Source organism: Macrobrachium nipponense, chromosome 38, assembly GCF_015104395.2.
Source record: "Macrobrachium nipponense isolate FS-2020 chromosome 38, ASM1510439v2, whole genome shotgun sequence".
Taxonomy (NCBI): domain Eukaryota; kingdom Metazoa; phylum Arthropoda; class Malacostraca; order Decapoda; family Palaemonidae; genus Macrobrachium; species Macrobrachium nipponense.
The window spans coordinates 62215537-62234351 of NC_061098.1; the positions used below are offsets into that span (position 1 = coordinate 62215537).

The following is an 18815-nucleotide window of genomic DNA, read 5'->3' on the forward strand; positions in this document are numbered from 1 at the left end:
ATATCTGTTTTGTATGAACACTATACTAATCCGTATTTCTTGACTGATTTTAGTGAGACTTTAGATATAAGCCAATATCAAACTTGGGAAGGTCATTGTGAGAGCAGAATTAAAATTGAACCATTGGATGAGTGAAGGGGTTTGTGGGTTGGGGTGAAATGTATAAATTACTGAAAAAACAGATATTAGTGTGTAAACTCTAGTTTTTGAGGTCGCTGAGAAAAATAGTGACACACTTTCTGGTCGAAGTTAAGTGCTGATGGGGAGACACGTAAAAATAACAGAAAACGACAGATATTAGTGTCTAATCCTTAGTTATCGAGGTCACTGATATAGCAGTAACTGCTTGTACACTTGACCAGAACTGACCTGACTGGGTCCAGATATCCGACCTCGGAGGGCAAAACAAACAATTAATCTCTCTTAACTTGACCCCGGAATCTCCCACCCACATGACCTGGCCTGACCTGAGCTCACGAAACATTACATCGCGCAGATTATGGCCGTTCAGAAATGAGAATCATTACTGGCCTGATATGAGAATCATTACTGGCCATTTCCCAGACATTCCATCAGCGGGCGAGTTAGGTTTACGAGTTAGCCGGTGACAATGCCACGACTGATTGAAAGATGGACCATTTTTTTTTTGGGGGGTGGGGGAGGGGGGGGTGAAAGGTCTGGGGGCCGTTGACCGACATGGGTCTTAATCGATTTTCGTCTCCTTAAAATTATCCATAAAATTCTATGGAATATTTTCATGGTTGTATATGTGTTTTATTTCACATTATTATTATTATTATTATTATTATTATTATTATTATTATTATTATTATTATTATTATTATTATTATTATTATTAGCCGGGGACTAACAGAATCGATTTTCACGTATTAACATTGTCATCAGAAAGGGATATTTTCATGGTTTTAATTATTATTATTATTATTATTATTATTATTATTATTATTATTATTATTATTATTATTATTATTGTTATTATTCACAAGATGAACCCTTATTCATATGGATGAAGCCTCCTGCAAAGGGCCATTAACTCGATAGTGAAGCTTCCAAATAATTATATATGTATATATGTGTGTATGTATATATTATGAATTTATAATTAAATTGTATATAATATATATATATATAATATCAATACATACATATATATATATATATATATATATATATATTTATTTATTTATATAGTGTGTGTGTGCGTGCGTGTGTATTCTTATATCAGAGGAGGCTAAGCCAAACAATCTCATAGTAGGATGTATGGATTGGAAGGACAGTCAACTCATCATTTACAATTTATCAGCTGCTCTTCGGGATCACCCATATCCCACCTTGCCTTTCTAGTTATAAAAAACATCAATTAAAACTTACAATAGAGTTTACAAAATTAAAATGCTTCAAAGAATGAATAATGACACTGATAATGCCACAGTGGATTAATAAACTATCGAACTGGCCTTAGACTAGATAAACTTGAGATGTATAACATTAGAAATCATTCTTTAATTTGTGAAAACCCGATAGACTACAGAAATGTTGAAATAGTGACCACGACGCAGAATGAACACCTCCTTCATATTTTAGAATCTTTGGCTATCAAGAAAATCGATCCATCACTCAACAACCATTTAACCTCTACCCACTTGTACATAGCCTAGTAACACCCCCCACCCCCCCCCACCCCCATTCTTGTTTCCTTCCTGACCTTGTTTACTCGTATTGAGCCTTCATCCTCTGGACTTGACTGCTGAAGGTTATCTATTTCTTTATAGTCATTGTCATTTTTCAGTGATTAAAGCATTTTGATTTTGTAAACTTATTGTAAGTTTCAAATGTTCTTCCTATCCATGCATCCTACTATAATATATATATATATATATATATATATAATATATATAATATATATAATATATATATATATACATAGATATACATGTATATATACGTATATACACACACACACACACACACACACACACACATATATATATATTATATATATTATATATATATATATATATATATATATATACATATATTGACGATCTATCGCTAAACCATGCGATATTTCATTTTGTCGAACAGGTGAAGGCAGGAATGAAAGGAGTTGACCGAGCGCTTTCCTGTATTTTTCACACCTCCTCTAGGTCACGACAATATATATATATGTATATATATATATATATAGACACATAAATATTTACATACATACATACATACATATGTGTGTGCATGGCGACTGGCGCGCCCGCGCCTAAAACGCAACTCGTGCGATAGGCGAAGAGGAGGAAACTGCTGCTGCTGCTCCTGACGCGTCGTATGTCGTTGGCCCACTCCAATTTGACTTAGCCATTATGGGCAATGGCAGTGATTATCGAGAAATGGATTCCAGATCTCTGGGAGACTCTGTCTCGGCTTCTCTCTGACGTTTACTGGATGGCTGTTGCTTCTCTCTCTCTCTCTCTCTCTCTCTCTCTCTCTCTCTCTCTCTCTCTCTCTCTGCCAAGATGTTGATGTTTGAAAGGTTGGAAAGTAGCGGGTTTATTATCATTGTTATTGGTCAGGCTGAAATCATTCATAAAATGGAGGATATGTATAATATATATATTAATATATATGATAATATATATATCTATATATATATATATATTATATATATATATTTGATATAATATACATATATATATATATATATATATATATATATATATATATATATATATATATATATATATTTATATAAAATCCTTGCGAAATCGCTTTCGCGAGAGTTTGACAGACCGACAGTCTTTTATTTGACAAGTTTGCTTGGGGTCGTAGCCCCCCCTCCCCCCTTTTCCCTGACGAATGGTCGATTATTTTATTTATATTCATTCTCAGCGAAAGGGTTATTCTTCAGCTGCCACTCTTCCCGGGAATGTGTGTGTGTGTGTGTGTGTGTGTGTGTGTCATGATGTTCATTTGTTGTGCTGTTTTCTACAGCTGTTGTACTGTTATGTGATTGAAATTGTTTTGCATAATTGTTATTGTTTTAGAATCTGTCTGTCTGTCTGTCTCTCTCTCTCTCTCTCTCTCTCTCTCTCTCTTTCTTGTAGTATCTGATGACGCTGTGTTTGTTTTCATTCAGCCTAGGATAATATTCAGAAATGGCTTAAGAAATTCTCTCTCTCTCTCTCTCTCGTTCTCTCTCTCATTATATTGATTAATAATTACATTTCCTGTCATTATTATGTAAATCTTAAGTTTTGAGAACAGCCTACAAATAAATTACCTCTCTCTCTCTCTCTCTCTCTCTCTCTCTCTCTCTCTCTCTCTCTCCTCTCTCAGTCCAATTGGCATCAATATCGGCTATGTGTGCCATCATTTAATTACATACCGGAAACCCTCGATAAGGTAATATTTACCTCTGCTTCGTTAAATTTCTATCTATCTGTCTATCAAATTATATTCTTACTGCTAGACAGAAATTATAACGCTATTCTTGCATCCGCAAACGTTGTTGGACAGAGATAATTATTATGTAATTACATTCGCCCGTCTAATTATTTATGAGCGTTTTGACAGTCATCAAACTCTCTCCCAAAGTTTCAGCGACCTTACCCGACGAGACGCCAGAGAACTCTGAATCAATCAGTCAACCAAATCAGTCGCGACAAGAGTCATACGCGGATTTCAATAACTCATCTCGGCAATTTAAATTATGCGGGACTTCTTAGTTTCTGAGAACAAATATTATCATAAATATTATGATACTGAATGTTATTATAAATATTATATTATTATGATTTTCCTTTGTACGTATTTCAACTATACGGGACTTTGTAAATTCTGACAACAAATATTATCATTAATATTATAATTCTGAATATTAATATAAATATTATATTATCCTTTTCTCTTGTACGTAATATTTAAATTGTACGGGATATCGTAAGTTCTAACAACAAATATTATCAAAAATATTACAGTTCTGGATATTATTATAAATAATTGTATTATCCTTTTCCTTTGTAAATATTTAAATTATACGGGATTTCGTAAGATCTGGCAACAAATGTATAGTTCTGAATAATATTATTAAATATTATATTATCCTTTTCCTTTGTACATATTTAAATTACAGGGGATTTCGTAAAGTCTGGCACAAATGCTATCATAAATATTATAATACTGAATATTATTATAAATATATTATAATTTTCCTTTGTACATATTTAAATTGTATGGAATTTCTTACTCTCCAGCTGTCAGGCCTTATTCTAATTCTGATAGTGATACTAATGGTAATTAGTAATATCATTATTTTCTTAAAATGATATTGATACTGGTAATTACATGGATGTCATATATCACAGTATAGGTATTGCAAGTTATATTAAGGCTCAACGAGATGGTGACAAAAGTAGTTAATAATTAACGGTAGGTTGATGCTTATATAATAATGATAATTAGGAATTCATTTGTTTTCGTCGAGAAATTAATAATAATAATAATAATAATAATAATAATAATAATAATAATAATAATAATAATAATAATAATAATAATAATAATAATAATAATAAGATTTAATATGTGATGCTCTTTTTTAGTCCTCTGGTTTGGTTGAAAACCAGAGGTCCACACCATGCCACCCATTCCCTTGAACGCTTTACCATCTCCGTCCATTATTAACTTATTATTTTTTCGTTAACTTGGCTAAGAAAAATACGATAACATAACAGTGTGATGAATTTTTCTGTACATGGTAGGGGGTAGTGCCGTCAGTACACCTCACGCGGTGAACTGTAGGGATGGCTTAAGGTTCTACGCAGTGTCCCTTCGGCTCCTAGCTGCAACCCCTTTCATTCCTTTTTACTGTACCTCCATTCATATTCGTTCTTCCATCGTGCAATTGTTTCAACTGCAAGGTTTTCCTCCTGTTACACCTTTGCAATCTCTTGCTCTCAATTTTCCTCTCATCGCTGAATGACCTGACAGGTCCCAGCGCTTGGCCTTCGTCCAAATTGCATATGTGTTTACATAATGTATTTATCTATTTGTGAAGGTGATAGGAAACATTTCTTATCTGAAGAACAGGGGGATATTTATATAATACCTCGAGAGCACTTCATTAACATCATGGTATATGTCGTCGCCCCGTGATTGCCTCATACCCACTGCAACTGGTGACGGCATCATGTAATGCAGTCTTGGGCAATCCGAAGTAGCTATACCATCATCCATTTAGCATTGTAAACATCCGCCACAGGTCTCTCGGTCGTTTGGGGAACGGATATTGCAATATGCAATTGAGGCTGAGTGAGAGCGGCAAGTACTACTATTATCGCCTGATGCCGACTGTGGTTTGTTGACCTTCTTGTGTGGTCTCTGCGGTTTAGGTTTTGATATCATACTGAATTTGGTTTATATAAGATGTGACTTTTACCTCATGGCGTTGTTGTTTAGGTTTTAATGTCCGCTTTAGGTTTTAATAACTTAATGAATTTGGTTTGTATGGTGGGACATTAACTCGTGGTTTACTATCTTTGGGTTTGTGGTTTAGATTTTTAATATCTGTTTTGGGTTTTTATATTTTACTGAATTTGGTTTATAAGATGTGAGATTAATTCATGGTTTAATTTCTTTGGGTTTGTGGTTCAGCTGTTTAATATCTGGTTTGGGTTTTAATATCTTACTTAATTTGGTTTATTTTTCTAGATAATGGTTCGTAAGATGTAAAATTAATTCCGAGTGTAATTTCTTTGTTTTGTGTTTTAGGTTTTAATATCATGCTAAATTTGGCTTGTTTTTTTTTTTTTTAGATAATGATATATAATAAGTGAAATTAACTCATACATTGTTTCTTTGGGTTTGTGGTTTAGGTTTTAAAATTTTAATAAATTTATTTTGTTTTTGGTGACGTTATATTTTAGGTAATGGCTTATGAGAAAGGAAATCGACTCGTGGTTTTATTTCTTGGGGGTTTGTTGTTTAAGTTTTTTATATTTTAATGAATTTGGCTTATTTTTGGTGGAATTGTGATTTAGATACTGGTTTATACGAAGGAGAATCAACTCATGGTTTAATTTCTTGGGGTTTGTGGTTTAGGTTTTAATATTTTAATGAATCTGGTTTATTTTTAGTGGCGTTGCGTTTTAGGTAGTGGTTTGTAAGTAGGGAAGTCATTCCATGGTTTAATTTCTTTGGACTTGTGTTTAGGTTTTAATATATTACCGAATTCGGTATGTTTTTGGTGGCGTTGCGCTTTAGATAGTAATTTATAAGAAGCTAAATCAACTTGTGGTTTAATTTCTTTTGGTTTATGGTTTAGGTCCTAATATCTTACCGAATTTGGTTTATTTTTGGTGGTTTTGCATTTTAGATAACGGTTTATAAGTTTTGAAATTAACTTGTGGTTTACTTTCGCTTATGCTGGGACACCATGGGTTGATGTTTATTAAAAGCTATTATTTGAGAACTATAATCGGGATCAATATCTGCTTTGGAAAATAACTATCTTAAGCCAAAACTTTTTTCTTTTATTTTCTCGAGCGGGTTCCCCATAGCAATTCAGAATTCAGGTGAAGGACAATAGACATTTATTTGAATGATATCATTGAAAGAACAAAGTGAAAAAGGTACAGTATAACTGCTTGAAGTAGTTACATGCCATGGAAAAACGGGGGCGCGGTGGTGGTGGTGGTGGGGGTAGAAAATTAAGACATATTCACTCATTTGTACGATCGAGCTATGTTACTTAATTAACTCACAATAACTTGACTAATCCTTATGTAAACAATTCATACAGACTCAAGAAATTCAGTTGGGAGTGATTGAAAAGTATATATATATATATATATATATATATATATATATATAGATATATATATATATTATATATATAATATATATATATATATATATATATATATATATATATATATATATATATATATATATATATATATATATATATATATATATATATATATATATATATATATATATATATATATATATATATATATATATATATATATATATATATATACATACATAGGGGAACATAGCATGAGAGAGAGAGAGAGAGAGAGAGAGAGAGAGAGAGAGAGAGAGAGAGAGAGAGAGAGAGAGAGAGAAAGGAGCGAAGGAAGGGACAAGAAATAATAATATATTATTATTATTTATATCGTTGTAATTTTAGAAGGAAATTTGGGTATCATTATAACGTCAGTTGATGGAAGTTATTAAATGTCTTCTATTAAAATACGAATAATTTCTTAATCGATTTCCAGGTTTTTTTTAAAGTTTGTCAGGGAATGCCATTATTATTATTATTATTATTATTATTATTATTATTATTATTATTATTATTATTATTATTATTATTATTATTATTATTACAACAGCATCCCTGTTCCATGAGATACCAGGAAACTATTCAGTGATTTCAGAAACTATTAATAACGATAAAGAATTTCTCTCTCTCTCTCTCTCTCTCTCTCTCTCTCTCTCTCTCTCTCAGGGGGCTATGTTCCCCTTATGTATATATGTGTTATATATATATATATATATATATTATATATATATATATATATATATATATATATATATATATATATATATATATATCAAGGGTCTTCTTCGTTCACCTTAGTATATATATATATATATATTATAATACATGTATTTATTTATATTTACAGTATATGTAATATAATTATGTATAAATGCATGCGTATGTGTGTGTATATTTGTGTATATGGGGCGCATTGGGGTGGGGTGGGAGAAGGAGAGCATTCCCCTACTACAAAGCACAGTGCTCACAATTGCATTGTTCAAGGTTTGTTACCGGCCTGCTGCCCACCAGTTAACCCAACAAGGAACGTTTCTAAATAGAACATTCCATGTTCAGGATACGAGAGAGAGAGAGAGAGAGAGAGAGAGAGAGAGAGAGAGAGAGAGAGAGAGAGAGAGAGATTCTCCATTATTAGAATTTTTCAGTGACACAACTGCATGATTTTTCACCTGTAAATGCTCCAGTATTTCCATAATCAAGGAGACGTTTATTTCTTATATATATATATATATATATATATATATATATATATATATATAATATATATATATATATATATATATATACATTTACAGGAGTCACGTCGGTAGTTAAATCACAAAAATCAAAATGCTGGATCGTAAATTTTATACAAAGCTATCAATATATCAATATACTAACCAGTAGTACTATTGCTATTATTATTTCTATTATCATTATCATTACCATAATATTATTACTACAATAGGCAATAACCACGTTAATGTTAAGAAAAGGTATTTGATCGCACGACCAACGCGTCTTTGTTTACATAAGCAACCAATGATCAAATCTCTCGTAATAATAATAATTAATAATAATAATAATCATTAGAATAATATTCATGGCTGACTGAAATTCTAAATTTATTACAACACGAATCCAACCACGTGTCTTTAGTTGCATTGCGCGGTAAGCAATGTATAATATATATATATATATATATATATATATATATATATATATATATATATATATATATATATATATATATATTTAGATAGATAGATAATTATGTATATTAAAAATATAATCTATAAATCAATTTCACCTAGATCTTTACTTACTCTTCTTGTCTACTGTTTATTTTAAACACGTTTAACTCAAGGTTTGCTTGGAGACATGCTTAAACAAAGGGGCTCCTGTTTTTTTTTGGGATGTTGTGTACCCCAGGGTGCCATTTGTGATTCCCCAATAATTAGGCGAATAGTGAAAAGATAACTGTCTTGTGATTGGCTGGAATCATTCCGTTCGGAAGAAATATCTTATTGCTTTTGTGTATATATATATATATATATATATATATATATATATATATATATATATATATATATATATATGATATATTATATATATATATTATATATATATATATATATATATATATATATATATATATATATAAATCCTACAACCCACTGAACGATAATTTCAACAGAGAAGGAAAAAATTACCCAAAGGAAATGGGAAATTGATAAAAAAATCTTTCGGTGGCAGCCAATTTAATGTAATATGTTAGTCAGCCAATATGAACCATTTTATAATATCTGATAATGGTGCTTCAAAATTATAATTAACGTTTGCAAATTAATTCCAGTGTCTGATAATTTTTCATGTTTAACAACAATAGATAATGGTAGGTTAAGGCAGTGTACGGCACTTTTTAATTATGAGGTTGTGCTATGATATTTACTACTCTACATCATGGTAGTTTTAGATATTCATCGGTAATTTTACATAAACAATTTATAACATCTGGTATATATATATGTATAAATATACTATATATATCTACATATATTAGATGTGATTTTTAAGTATAATGATTTTTTAACAATGTAATTATTATCATTGCTGTTGTTATTTTGATGATCAGAATAATTAAAATTTTGATTATATCTGAATTTAAGTAATATAAAAATGATGATGATGATTATTATTATTAACGGCGAGGCCCCTACTCCAACATTCAGACAATAAAAAGCCCCCCCCCCCAACCCTGCCCCCTCGAAAAGAACCAACTCCTAATTTTCCCCTTGGAAATTAATGACCCAAAAATAAATTGACATACTGCCACCGCCACTTTGACATTCGTAATCTCTATTTAGAAATGAATGATTACTCCCAAACTGGCGTTTTTTATATATCGACAGCTGTCACACTGCATTTTCGTGCATGAAAATTAGTGAGGGTGTTTTCGTGGGCGTGTATGATGCTGCATTCCCTCTTGCACATACATGCAATGCATTCATACGTACATGCATTCACACCACGCACATTATACATATATTATATATATATATATATATATATATATATATCTATATATATATATATATATATATATATATATAATATTATATATATATATATATATATATAGTATTATATATATATATATATATATATATATATATATATATATAATATAGTTGTGTGGTTTTTAAGCTAACAAGCAAAAATGATGATGATAATAATCAAATTGATAATTTTGTTTTCGTTACTTAACAGCCAATATTGATATGATATTAATAATTATTATATTAATAATAACCAGGAAACAGTGTGGATAAACCTGTTTTGCTGATGTTTCGAACTATAATAATAATAATAATAATAATAATAATAATAATAATAATAATAATAATAATAATAATAATAAATAATAATAAAAATAAATGTGATATTACTTTCCCGTTATAAGAAGACACGAGCATCGGAAATAAGATCATTGACAGGAAATAGAATTTAAGTGGAAGTATGAATTAGCTGATAAACAACTAACTATGTGACTTATTGACTGTTGACTGAGCAAGTGGACTAACTGACTGACTGACTGACTGACTGACTGACCGTGTGACTGCAGCGTGGTTGGCCTGAGCTTCATTTCGGGAGAGCCGCCCCCCCTGTCCTCGTCGTCGGGTCGCCTGACCTCCATCTTGGTCGCGACCTCTGACCTGACTTCCAGTTTGACGGGCGTGTCTACTTCTCCGCCTCCCTCCCACCAGCGGGTCCAGCCTCTGTCCCCTCCTCCTCCGCCCAGGGGCGTCGTCTCCCTCTCGCGGGCGGCCTCTTCGGTAGTTGTTTGGGCGGCCTCCACAGCCTCCGGGGGCGTGCGGCCGGAGGGGGGCGCCGCCCGCTGGGAATCAATGCTGGCGGTTGTTCTTTATCACGGCCGTCCACACACTCCCTCCAACTCCCCAACAACAAAAAGAACAACAACGGAGGCGGCGGCGGCGGCGGCGGCGACAACAACAACAACAATAATGATACAGTACTACTACAATCACCAAGGGCGTCAGTCACTTCCTCTGTTATGATTCTTTCTTTTTCTGTCTCTTTTTTTTCTCTCCGCCTTTGCACCTGCTTCCGTTTGAAAGGACCCGCGACTGCTGATGGTTGCAACGACACCTCCGCTCCCACAGACGGACGAGTGGAGGGGCTCGGTCTCTCCCTCGGAGGAACTGCCTGTCAGTCAGTCACAGGAGGAATATAACCCGGAGGAGAAACAGAGGCCTCCTGAGAGTGAGAAAGTGAGAGAGAGAGAGAGAGAGAGAGAGAGGGAAAGAGAATGAGAGAGAGAGAAACAGAGTTCAAGTGTGAGTGACCTGCTGACGAGGGCAACAGCAGCAGCAGCAGCAGCTTCAGCAGCAGCAGCAGGCCGTGCGGACTTCCGGTGGCGAGCAGCGCGAGTGGTGGAGTCAAAGGTTGGTCGCTGGATGTCGCCGCCCGCGCGTCGCTCCACTTGACTCCTCCTCTGTCAAGACGCCCCGCCCACACCAACACTCACCAGTCATTCCGTCACGTCCCTCCCTTGACCAATTTCCTCCCGTCAAAAGCCAAGAAGCAAGCCTATAGGCCCACCTCAGGCCCCTCGGGGGGCCGGGGCTCCTCCCATTTCCGAAGAAAGACGTTTGACTGGTGATCTCTGGTGTGCTTAAGCCCCTATCACATGCCTCTTAGCGCGCCTCGGCCGCCGATTGGCCGCCGGGTCTCGGGATCAGCCGTCGGGGCGGGGCTTAGGCCTCTCCTCGGACGCTGATTGGACGGCGCCTGATGTATGGAAAGTGGCACTTCACAGAGATTGATATTGATCGCGGCACACTCGCTCTGAAACAATCAACAACTTTGGTCTATCCCGTCTCCCTCATCCTTCCCACCCACCCACCCCTCCCTCCCCCTCCGCCTCCTCCCACCCCTCCTACCAGCTAGCATTCAATAGAGTCAGGAGGAGCAGGAGAAGGATTGGGGAGGGGGAGGGGGGAGGGGGAGGGGGAGGCAGAGCTGATTCCTTTAGATGTCGCTGTCGTAGGAAGCTGGGAGGAGGATTTTCTCATCTTGATTCCTTTAGGGGAAGATGCCCCCCGAAATACGAGTCCCAAATCTTCTCTCTAGGCGTAAATCAACCAGAAGGAGCAAAACTTGTTTATTTCTCTCTCTCTCTCTCTCTCTCCTCTCTCTCTCTCTCTCTCTCTCTCTCTCTCTCTCTCTCTCTCTCTCGTTAAACTGAATTAAATAAAAAAGGTATATCTGTATGACTGTTTGTGCTTCTTTCTAAAATGCAATTAATTTCTGTACACTTCACCATTTTTTGTTCATCTTTTTCATATAATAATAATAATAATAATAATAATAATAATAATAATAATAATAATAATAATAATAATAATAATAATAATAATAACCTACTTTATATTAAATATTGTCCTTATGCAATTTCATAAATAAAATATATTATTATTATTATTATTATTATTATTATTATTATTATTATTATTATTATTATTACTAAATGCAAAGAAATAAGGCACAGATAACATTACAGTGTATTCCAACATTCAGCATTTGGATTAATGCGATTTGCCCATCCGCCTGTATGTGTGTCTGTTTGTCTGTCTGCCTGTCTAACCTTTGCCTAGTGACAGGAGAATGGAGGCGAAGGAAGAAAGAGGAGGAATGGATGACTCTGCTGAGAGAGAGAGAGAGAGAGAGAGAGAGAGAGAGAGAGAGGAGGCTGGGTCACAACGGATGGGATCCATCCAATGGAGGGCGGGTGTAGGAGAGGGGGAGAAGGCCCCCCAAACAGAAGGGGAGCGAAGCCCCCTGGGAGAGAGAGAGAGAGAGAGAGAGAGAGAGAGAGAGAGAGAGAGAGTTTGTCAAGGGCCACGATTACGGGGAAGAGAAATGTCAGAGCCATCGCTCTCTCACAGGGCGCTGATTCAGTGGGGGACGCAGGACCCCCCTAGACCCCTATCCATCCTTGGCTAAGGGTTCCCTCCCCTACCTCCCAGCTCACCATCTTTCCCGTATACTCTGTTTATTAAGGGTTGTATGTCCACCACCATCCTCTTGATTATGATATTACAAACGGTTTTGGCAATGTGGCCCCCCTACCTCCCCCCTCCCCCTTTCCACGCTGTTATTGTCTTGTCTTTCATTTCGGGGATTAGCTCATTTCCTCTTTCTTGAGGACTTCCTTCTACTTCTCGTCTCGTTGCTTTTGTATTTTCATTAGCATCAGATTTCTTAATTGTGACAATTTCGTAATGGGTATTTTTTTATTTCCTAACTCTTATTATATATATCACTTACAGTTTATATTGGCTGTCAAAACAAGGTATATCTGCTTTTACTAAATCTGATGCTTTGTCTCTTTTTTTATCCTATTATTTCATTTGTCCTTTTATTTGATAGTTATCATTCATGGTATTTTGCTGTTTAGAAAAACATGTATATATATATATATATATATATATATATATATATATATATATATATATATATATATATGATTAAGCTACAAATGCCCTTTAATATCCAATTCGCTCTAATTCGGAATTAATATATTTTCATATATGTTGACCGAAGGGGAATTTTTTTGTTCGATAATAGTTTCATCCTCTCGTAGATTCGAACCAGGCTAACATACATGAAAATATATTAATTCTGAGGTAGAGCGAATTGGATGTACTATATGAATCACGGTGATGTGATAAAAATTCTTATATATATATATATATATAATATATATATATATATATATATATATTATATATTATATATATATATAATTATATATATAATATATATACTCTCTCATAATAAACTAATTCATTTTTGTATACGTCCTAACTTTTATTCTCTCTCTCTCTCTCTCTCTCTCTCTCGTCTCTCTCTCTCTCTCTCTCTCTCTCTCTCTCATCATTTCATGTCCCTTTCTGCTGCCTATTCATTCCCAGAGTCAATCTCTTCATTGCTTTGCATTCGCTTTATGCTTTGTCAAAAAGATCATTTTTACTCTCTCTCTCTCTCTCTCTCTCTTCATTCGTTCACCCAGAGTCAATCTCATCATTACTTTGCCTTCGTCATAAGCTGCCTTCTTTTATCGTTTCTCTCTGTGCATCTTTGTCTGTGTCTGTCTGTTCCTTTTCCTTTTACTCTTATTGCTTCTCCCTCTCTCCAACGTCTCCATCTCCTCCTCCTCCTCCTCCTCCTCCTCCTCCTCCTCCTCCTCCACAGCACCAGCCCCCCAGCACCAACACCAGCCCCCCAACACCAACACCAGCCCCCTTCCGCCACCTAAAGAAAAACCTTGGTTACCGGGGTGGTGCGTGGCCGGGGGCTACGGCCCCCCCGATATACGTAGGATGGTTAGGGCTTGGGGAGGGGAGGGTCGTGGGGACCTTCAGGGAAGCCACCACCCGCCCCCCCTTTTCTGCTCCTGACACGGCCATTGAGGGCTGATGACTCTGTAATAAATAGAGAGACCATGAAAGTGTAGAGGACGGACAACTGACACGCCATTTATTTTCGGACTCGGCGCACGAAATTATCTCTAAATAATTGATATTTACTCGACGTGTTCCGTTTCGCTGGGAGGTTCAAAAATAAAAGAAGAAATAAAAGCGCTTTTGCCTGGAATGAATCAGTTTTGTGTATATATTTTTTTTCCCGTGATTTTATTTTTCAGTCTGTGTAGGCATCTGTACGTACAGTCATGCATATGTATAGGTTGCTTGTGTATATATGTATATGTGTGTGTGTGCAGTAGCTTCAACTGTTTGACTGAAGACCTTGATTACGGACGGGAAATAAACGGTGATATTTTCCCCCATTCCCATGGCTCCCCCCCAAAAAAAAAAAAAAAAAAAAATCGAGAAGTTATGATGAGTATGGCAAATATATAAAACAGACATTTAGTATTTAAAAGAAAATGTCAAAGTAAATGGAGAAAGCTGTATCTAGTATGAATGATATAGAAAAACCCTATGATTAAATAAGAAGAATGTTTGATGATTGTGGATGATACATTATCTGGGTAAATTGACAAGAAATTACTGAAACTGGTGAAGGAACTTGAAAGTGTTCACATGAAGAGGAAATTGAGAGTAAATATGAACAAGTAACTTTGAATTCTTTGATTAGTAAGTGTAATAAATAACCATGTATTTGGAATACCTCGAGACAGATTTAAATTGGCGCCCACCCGGGAACAAAACAAAATATCAAGCTGGTTTATTCTTTGTACAAGAGAAATAGTGAAAGATTTTGAAAGTATTCGCAAGAGGAGGAACCTGAGAGTAAATTTGAACAAGATTCAACTTATAAGCGTAAATAGAAACCTAGGAAAATGGAGCAGTGAAAGTCAAGATTGGATGGTGGGAGAATAGAACCAGTCGGTTCGTATGAGTATTTGGGAGTAAATATATTGATTGAATGCGGGATAAGAGAAGAGAAGAGTCACAGAATAGGCGAAGGAGGGAAGGCAGCAGGATGTTTCCAAACGATTGTGAGTACTTGGAGTCTCTGTTGATGCCAGTATGAGAATGTATGATGGGATTGTTGAGCCAACTCTACTTTATGGAAGTAAGGAGTGCAAGAAAAAAAAAATCGCAATTATTTGAGCCAAAGATAATTGCCGTATCCATTTCAAAAGTCTATGAATTCAACCCTTTCGAAGAATAGAGGTGATTTATAGCCTTCTTTGTATTTTATTAGTTTGATTACATTTTTATCTATTTGATAATTAAATTATTAATATATTTTTTCTTTTTCAATAACTGATCTCTTCTTTCTGTATTTTTTATTACCTTCGGGGATATCTTTTAAAATGATCACCCTAAATTCTTCGGAAGCTTGAATTTAAAGTCAGTGGTCCCTGGGGTGGGGGGTGGGGGCTTTGTCCATATGAATAGGATTCATATTCTGATAATGTAATAATAATAATAAGTGATGTCTTCTTTTTGTATTTCCTATTACCTTCTTTAACTTCGTTTAAAATGAACGCCATGATATTGTTTGGAGGCTTAAACTTAGAGCCTTTGGCCCCTGTGGTATAGGCTTGTTCCATATGAATAAGGTTGTTCTTCATAATGATAGTATTAGTAATGTTCTTTGTCTATGTGTATTTGTTTGTATGTGTATAATAATAATATTTTATAATAATAATAATAATAATAACAAAATGATATAATAATAATAATAATAATAATAATAATAATAATAATAATAATAATAATAATAATAATAATAATAATTAGGTCTGTCTCCTTCAGATCGAGAACGGGATGTGCTGTATATCTATCAGGTCCTGTACAAGTATTTTCAGTGGCGAATTACGTTAATTTTATAAAAACGTAACAGGAGCTTTCGAACCCTGTCCTGGGTTCATCTTCAGTCTAACTTGAATCATCAATACAAAAAGAGAATCTGTATAAGCTCCAGTTTTAAGGAGAGATCCAATAGGCGACCTTGACGATGTGTTTCTCTAACGGACGATGCGACAAGCAGGACGACGGTCAACTATCCAACTGAGTGATTGCTTCGCCTCTACTTATATTTCGCGTGACTATCCTTCTTGATGTCATTTCTTGTTGTTGCTGTTCTCTGTGTAATTCATCGTTAGAGGTGACGTTCTCGGAATCCCAGTTGTTATATGGCGTCTGCACACATCTAGAGAAATCATATTCACTTTTGAACGATACGCAAACTTATATCCGCCTGGATTCACCTCCCATTGTCACTCAAATACAACAAGAGTTCAGTAGAAAAATGAGATAAACTGCTGAATCTCTTAATGATCGGGACATTAAAAAGCTTGTTCTTTCTACAGTATCGTCGAGGACTCCCAGCATCCCCTATTGGACTGTCCATGAAGACCCATTCATTATAGCTACATGTGGTTCCCTGCAGAGTAACTTGGCGATATGGTTATCCCAAATTTTATACATAGTTTCTATAGTAGATTCACATCAACCGTGCATATGATGTCTAGGCCAGTCCGTTACGACGCTCCTGATTGGCTGTTGATAAGCCAATGACAGGGATGGAAACTCTCAGTCTCTCGAGAGAGCGTTCACGTAGGCAGGGTGTATGTTCCACCTCTTCTGAAAGACGTATACCTCAGGATTGATGGAACATACATCCTGCCTATGTGAACCCTCGAGAGAGACTGAGAGTTTCCAGCCCTGTCAGTGGCTTATCAACAGCCAATCAGGAGCGTCGTAAGGGACTGGCCTAGACACCAAATGCACGGCTGATATGAATCTACTATAGGAAAGTTCTTTAATGCCTACAGCATTATTAACAATTCATACAACGAGTCAGAGATTTGTGACGGGCTGACGGCATTATGGTAGTTACGGCACTGTTCCCAAGCGTTCCTTAGACTGCGACATCTCTAAGCTCCAGAAAGAGAAGGAACGAGGCAATATAGAATTCCCCCTGTCCACTGACCAATCCTTTGCATTAATAAGACTGTGCGTATCTTCAACGGTATTTCAATTCAATAATCAAGGATTTGTTCAAAAAGAAAGGGTCGCCATTAGTCCCCCTCTGTCCCCAGTTTTAGCCAATATTTGTATGGAGTTCGTAGAGAGAAAGATTCTTAACAGATGTGATAAGGAAACCGCATCTCTCTAATTATCAGAGGGTCAAAAAGAAATCTAACTGAATTAGTAGATATATCAAATGACAGCATACCATCAATAATATACCTATAACGTAGAAGTAGAAACTGACTCCAAGTTGCCTTTCCTAGACGTACTAATCTTCAGAGATTCGAGTAGGCAAAAGTTTAAATTCACACTACATAGGAAGACAACCAGCTCTGAAAGGTATATACATTTTTATTCTTTTCATAATAATGATATCCAATGTAATATAATAATGAACCAGGCATGACGAGTCTTCAGATTTGTGACCAGAATCTATTAATGACGAAATACATTCAGGCAACCTTCCAGAAGTCTTAGGTACCTCTCCCTCCCACTTCACTGGAAAGGTTATCTCAAGTGCCCTGGAGGCCTATTAATGATTGCCCTGAGAATAACAATAAAAGAAAGCCGAAAATATTTGTAACCTTACCTTTTAACCCAAACTAATAGGTAACTTATGTAGATATGTAAATAATAGCCAAGGTAATACTAAAATTGATTTTGAATATACCAACAAGATAAGAAATAACCTAATAAGGAACAACAACAAATCCCAATAAAACCCCAAAGGGTATCAGGGAAGGTTTTACGAATACCAATGTGGTCCCCCCCAAGACTGTGCAAAGGTCAATATTTTGGAGAAAGGAGTAGAGGGTCGGAAACACGTTTAGGGGAACATAGCCGAGCTTTCTCATTACAATCTCAAAACAGTGCAACAGTTATCCACGCACTCAATAACGATCATAGACCAGACTGGAATAAAGCCAACTAACATCATTCACAAACAAAAGAAGATTGGTTGAAGGCGCCGCCATAAACATGGGAGAGTCATTTAAGGGGAACAAGTCGCTCGTTGACGAGGGCCCAATAGTTAACTTCTATATAATCAAAACATTTATGAAAGATTTTAATATTGGATCTGTCTTTCCTTCGTCTGATGCTGGGGCGTTATCTTTCTCACATTCACCCCCCCCCCACCCCCCCCCCCCCCCCCCGCCCCCCCCCCCCCGCCCCGACACCATATAAGAACCTGGATTACGGGAATGTCACCGCTAACGATGAATTACACACAGAAGAACAGCACGGAGTGAGGATATCAAGAAGGATAGACACGCGAAATATTGTTACCAATTACCAATTGTCATTGCCTTGCGAGCAGAGTAAAAGCAGTGGTATACAACTTCATCAGGTACCACTGTTTGTTGCCAGATGTACTTCCATCGTTTCAACGCTGATGACGTCATCCTGCTTCGCCTATGATATGGCAACAGTGTTTGTCC

The 18815-nt window shown here is 35.8% G+C and overlaps 1 protein-coding gene across 1 annotated transcript in view; it reads right to left on the bottom strand.

Annotated features, from left to right (window-relative positions):
- Nucleotides 1–11270, bottom strand: part of LOC135209755 (photoreceptor-specific nuclear receptor-like) — a 113526-nt gene extending 102256 nt beyond the window's left edge. Inside the window, 1 exon segment of the mRNA XM_064242542.1 lies at nucleotides 10454–11270. Within this exon segment, the coding sequence (XP_064098612.1) occupies nucleotides 10454–10538 (85 nt within the window). The 5' untranslated portion in view covers nucleotides 10539–11270.
- Between the last annotated feature and the right edge of the window lie 7545 nt (nucleotides 11271–18815).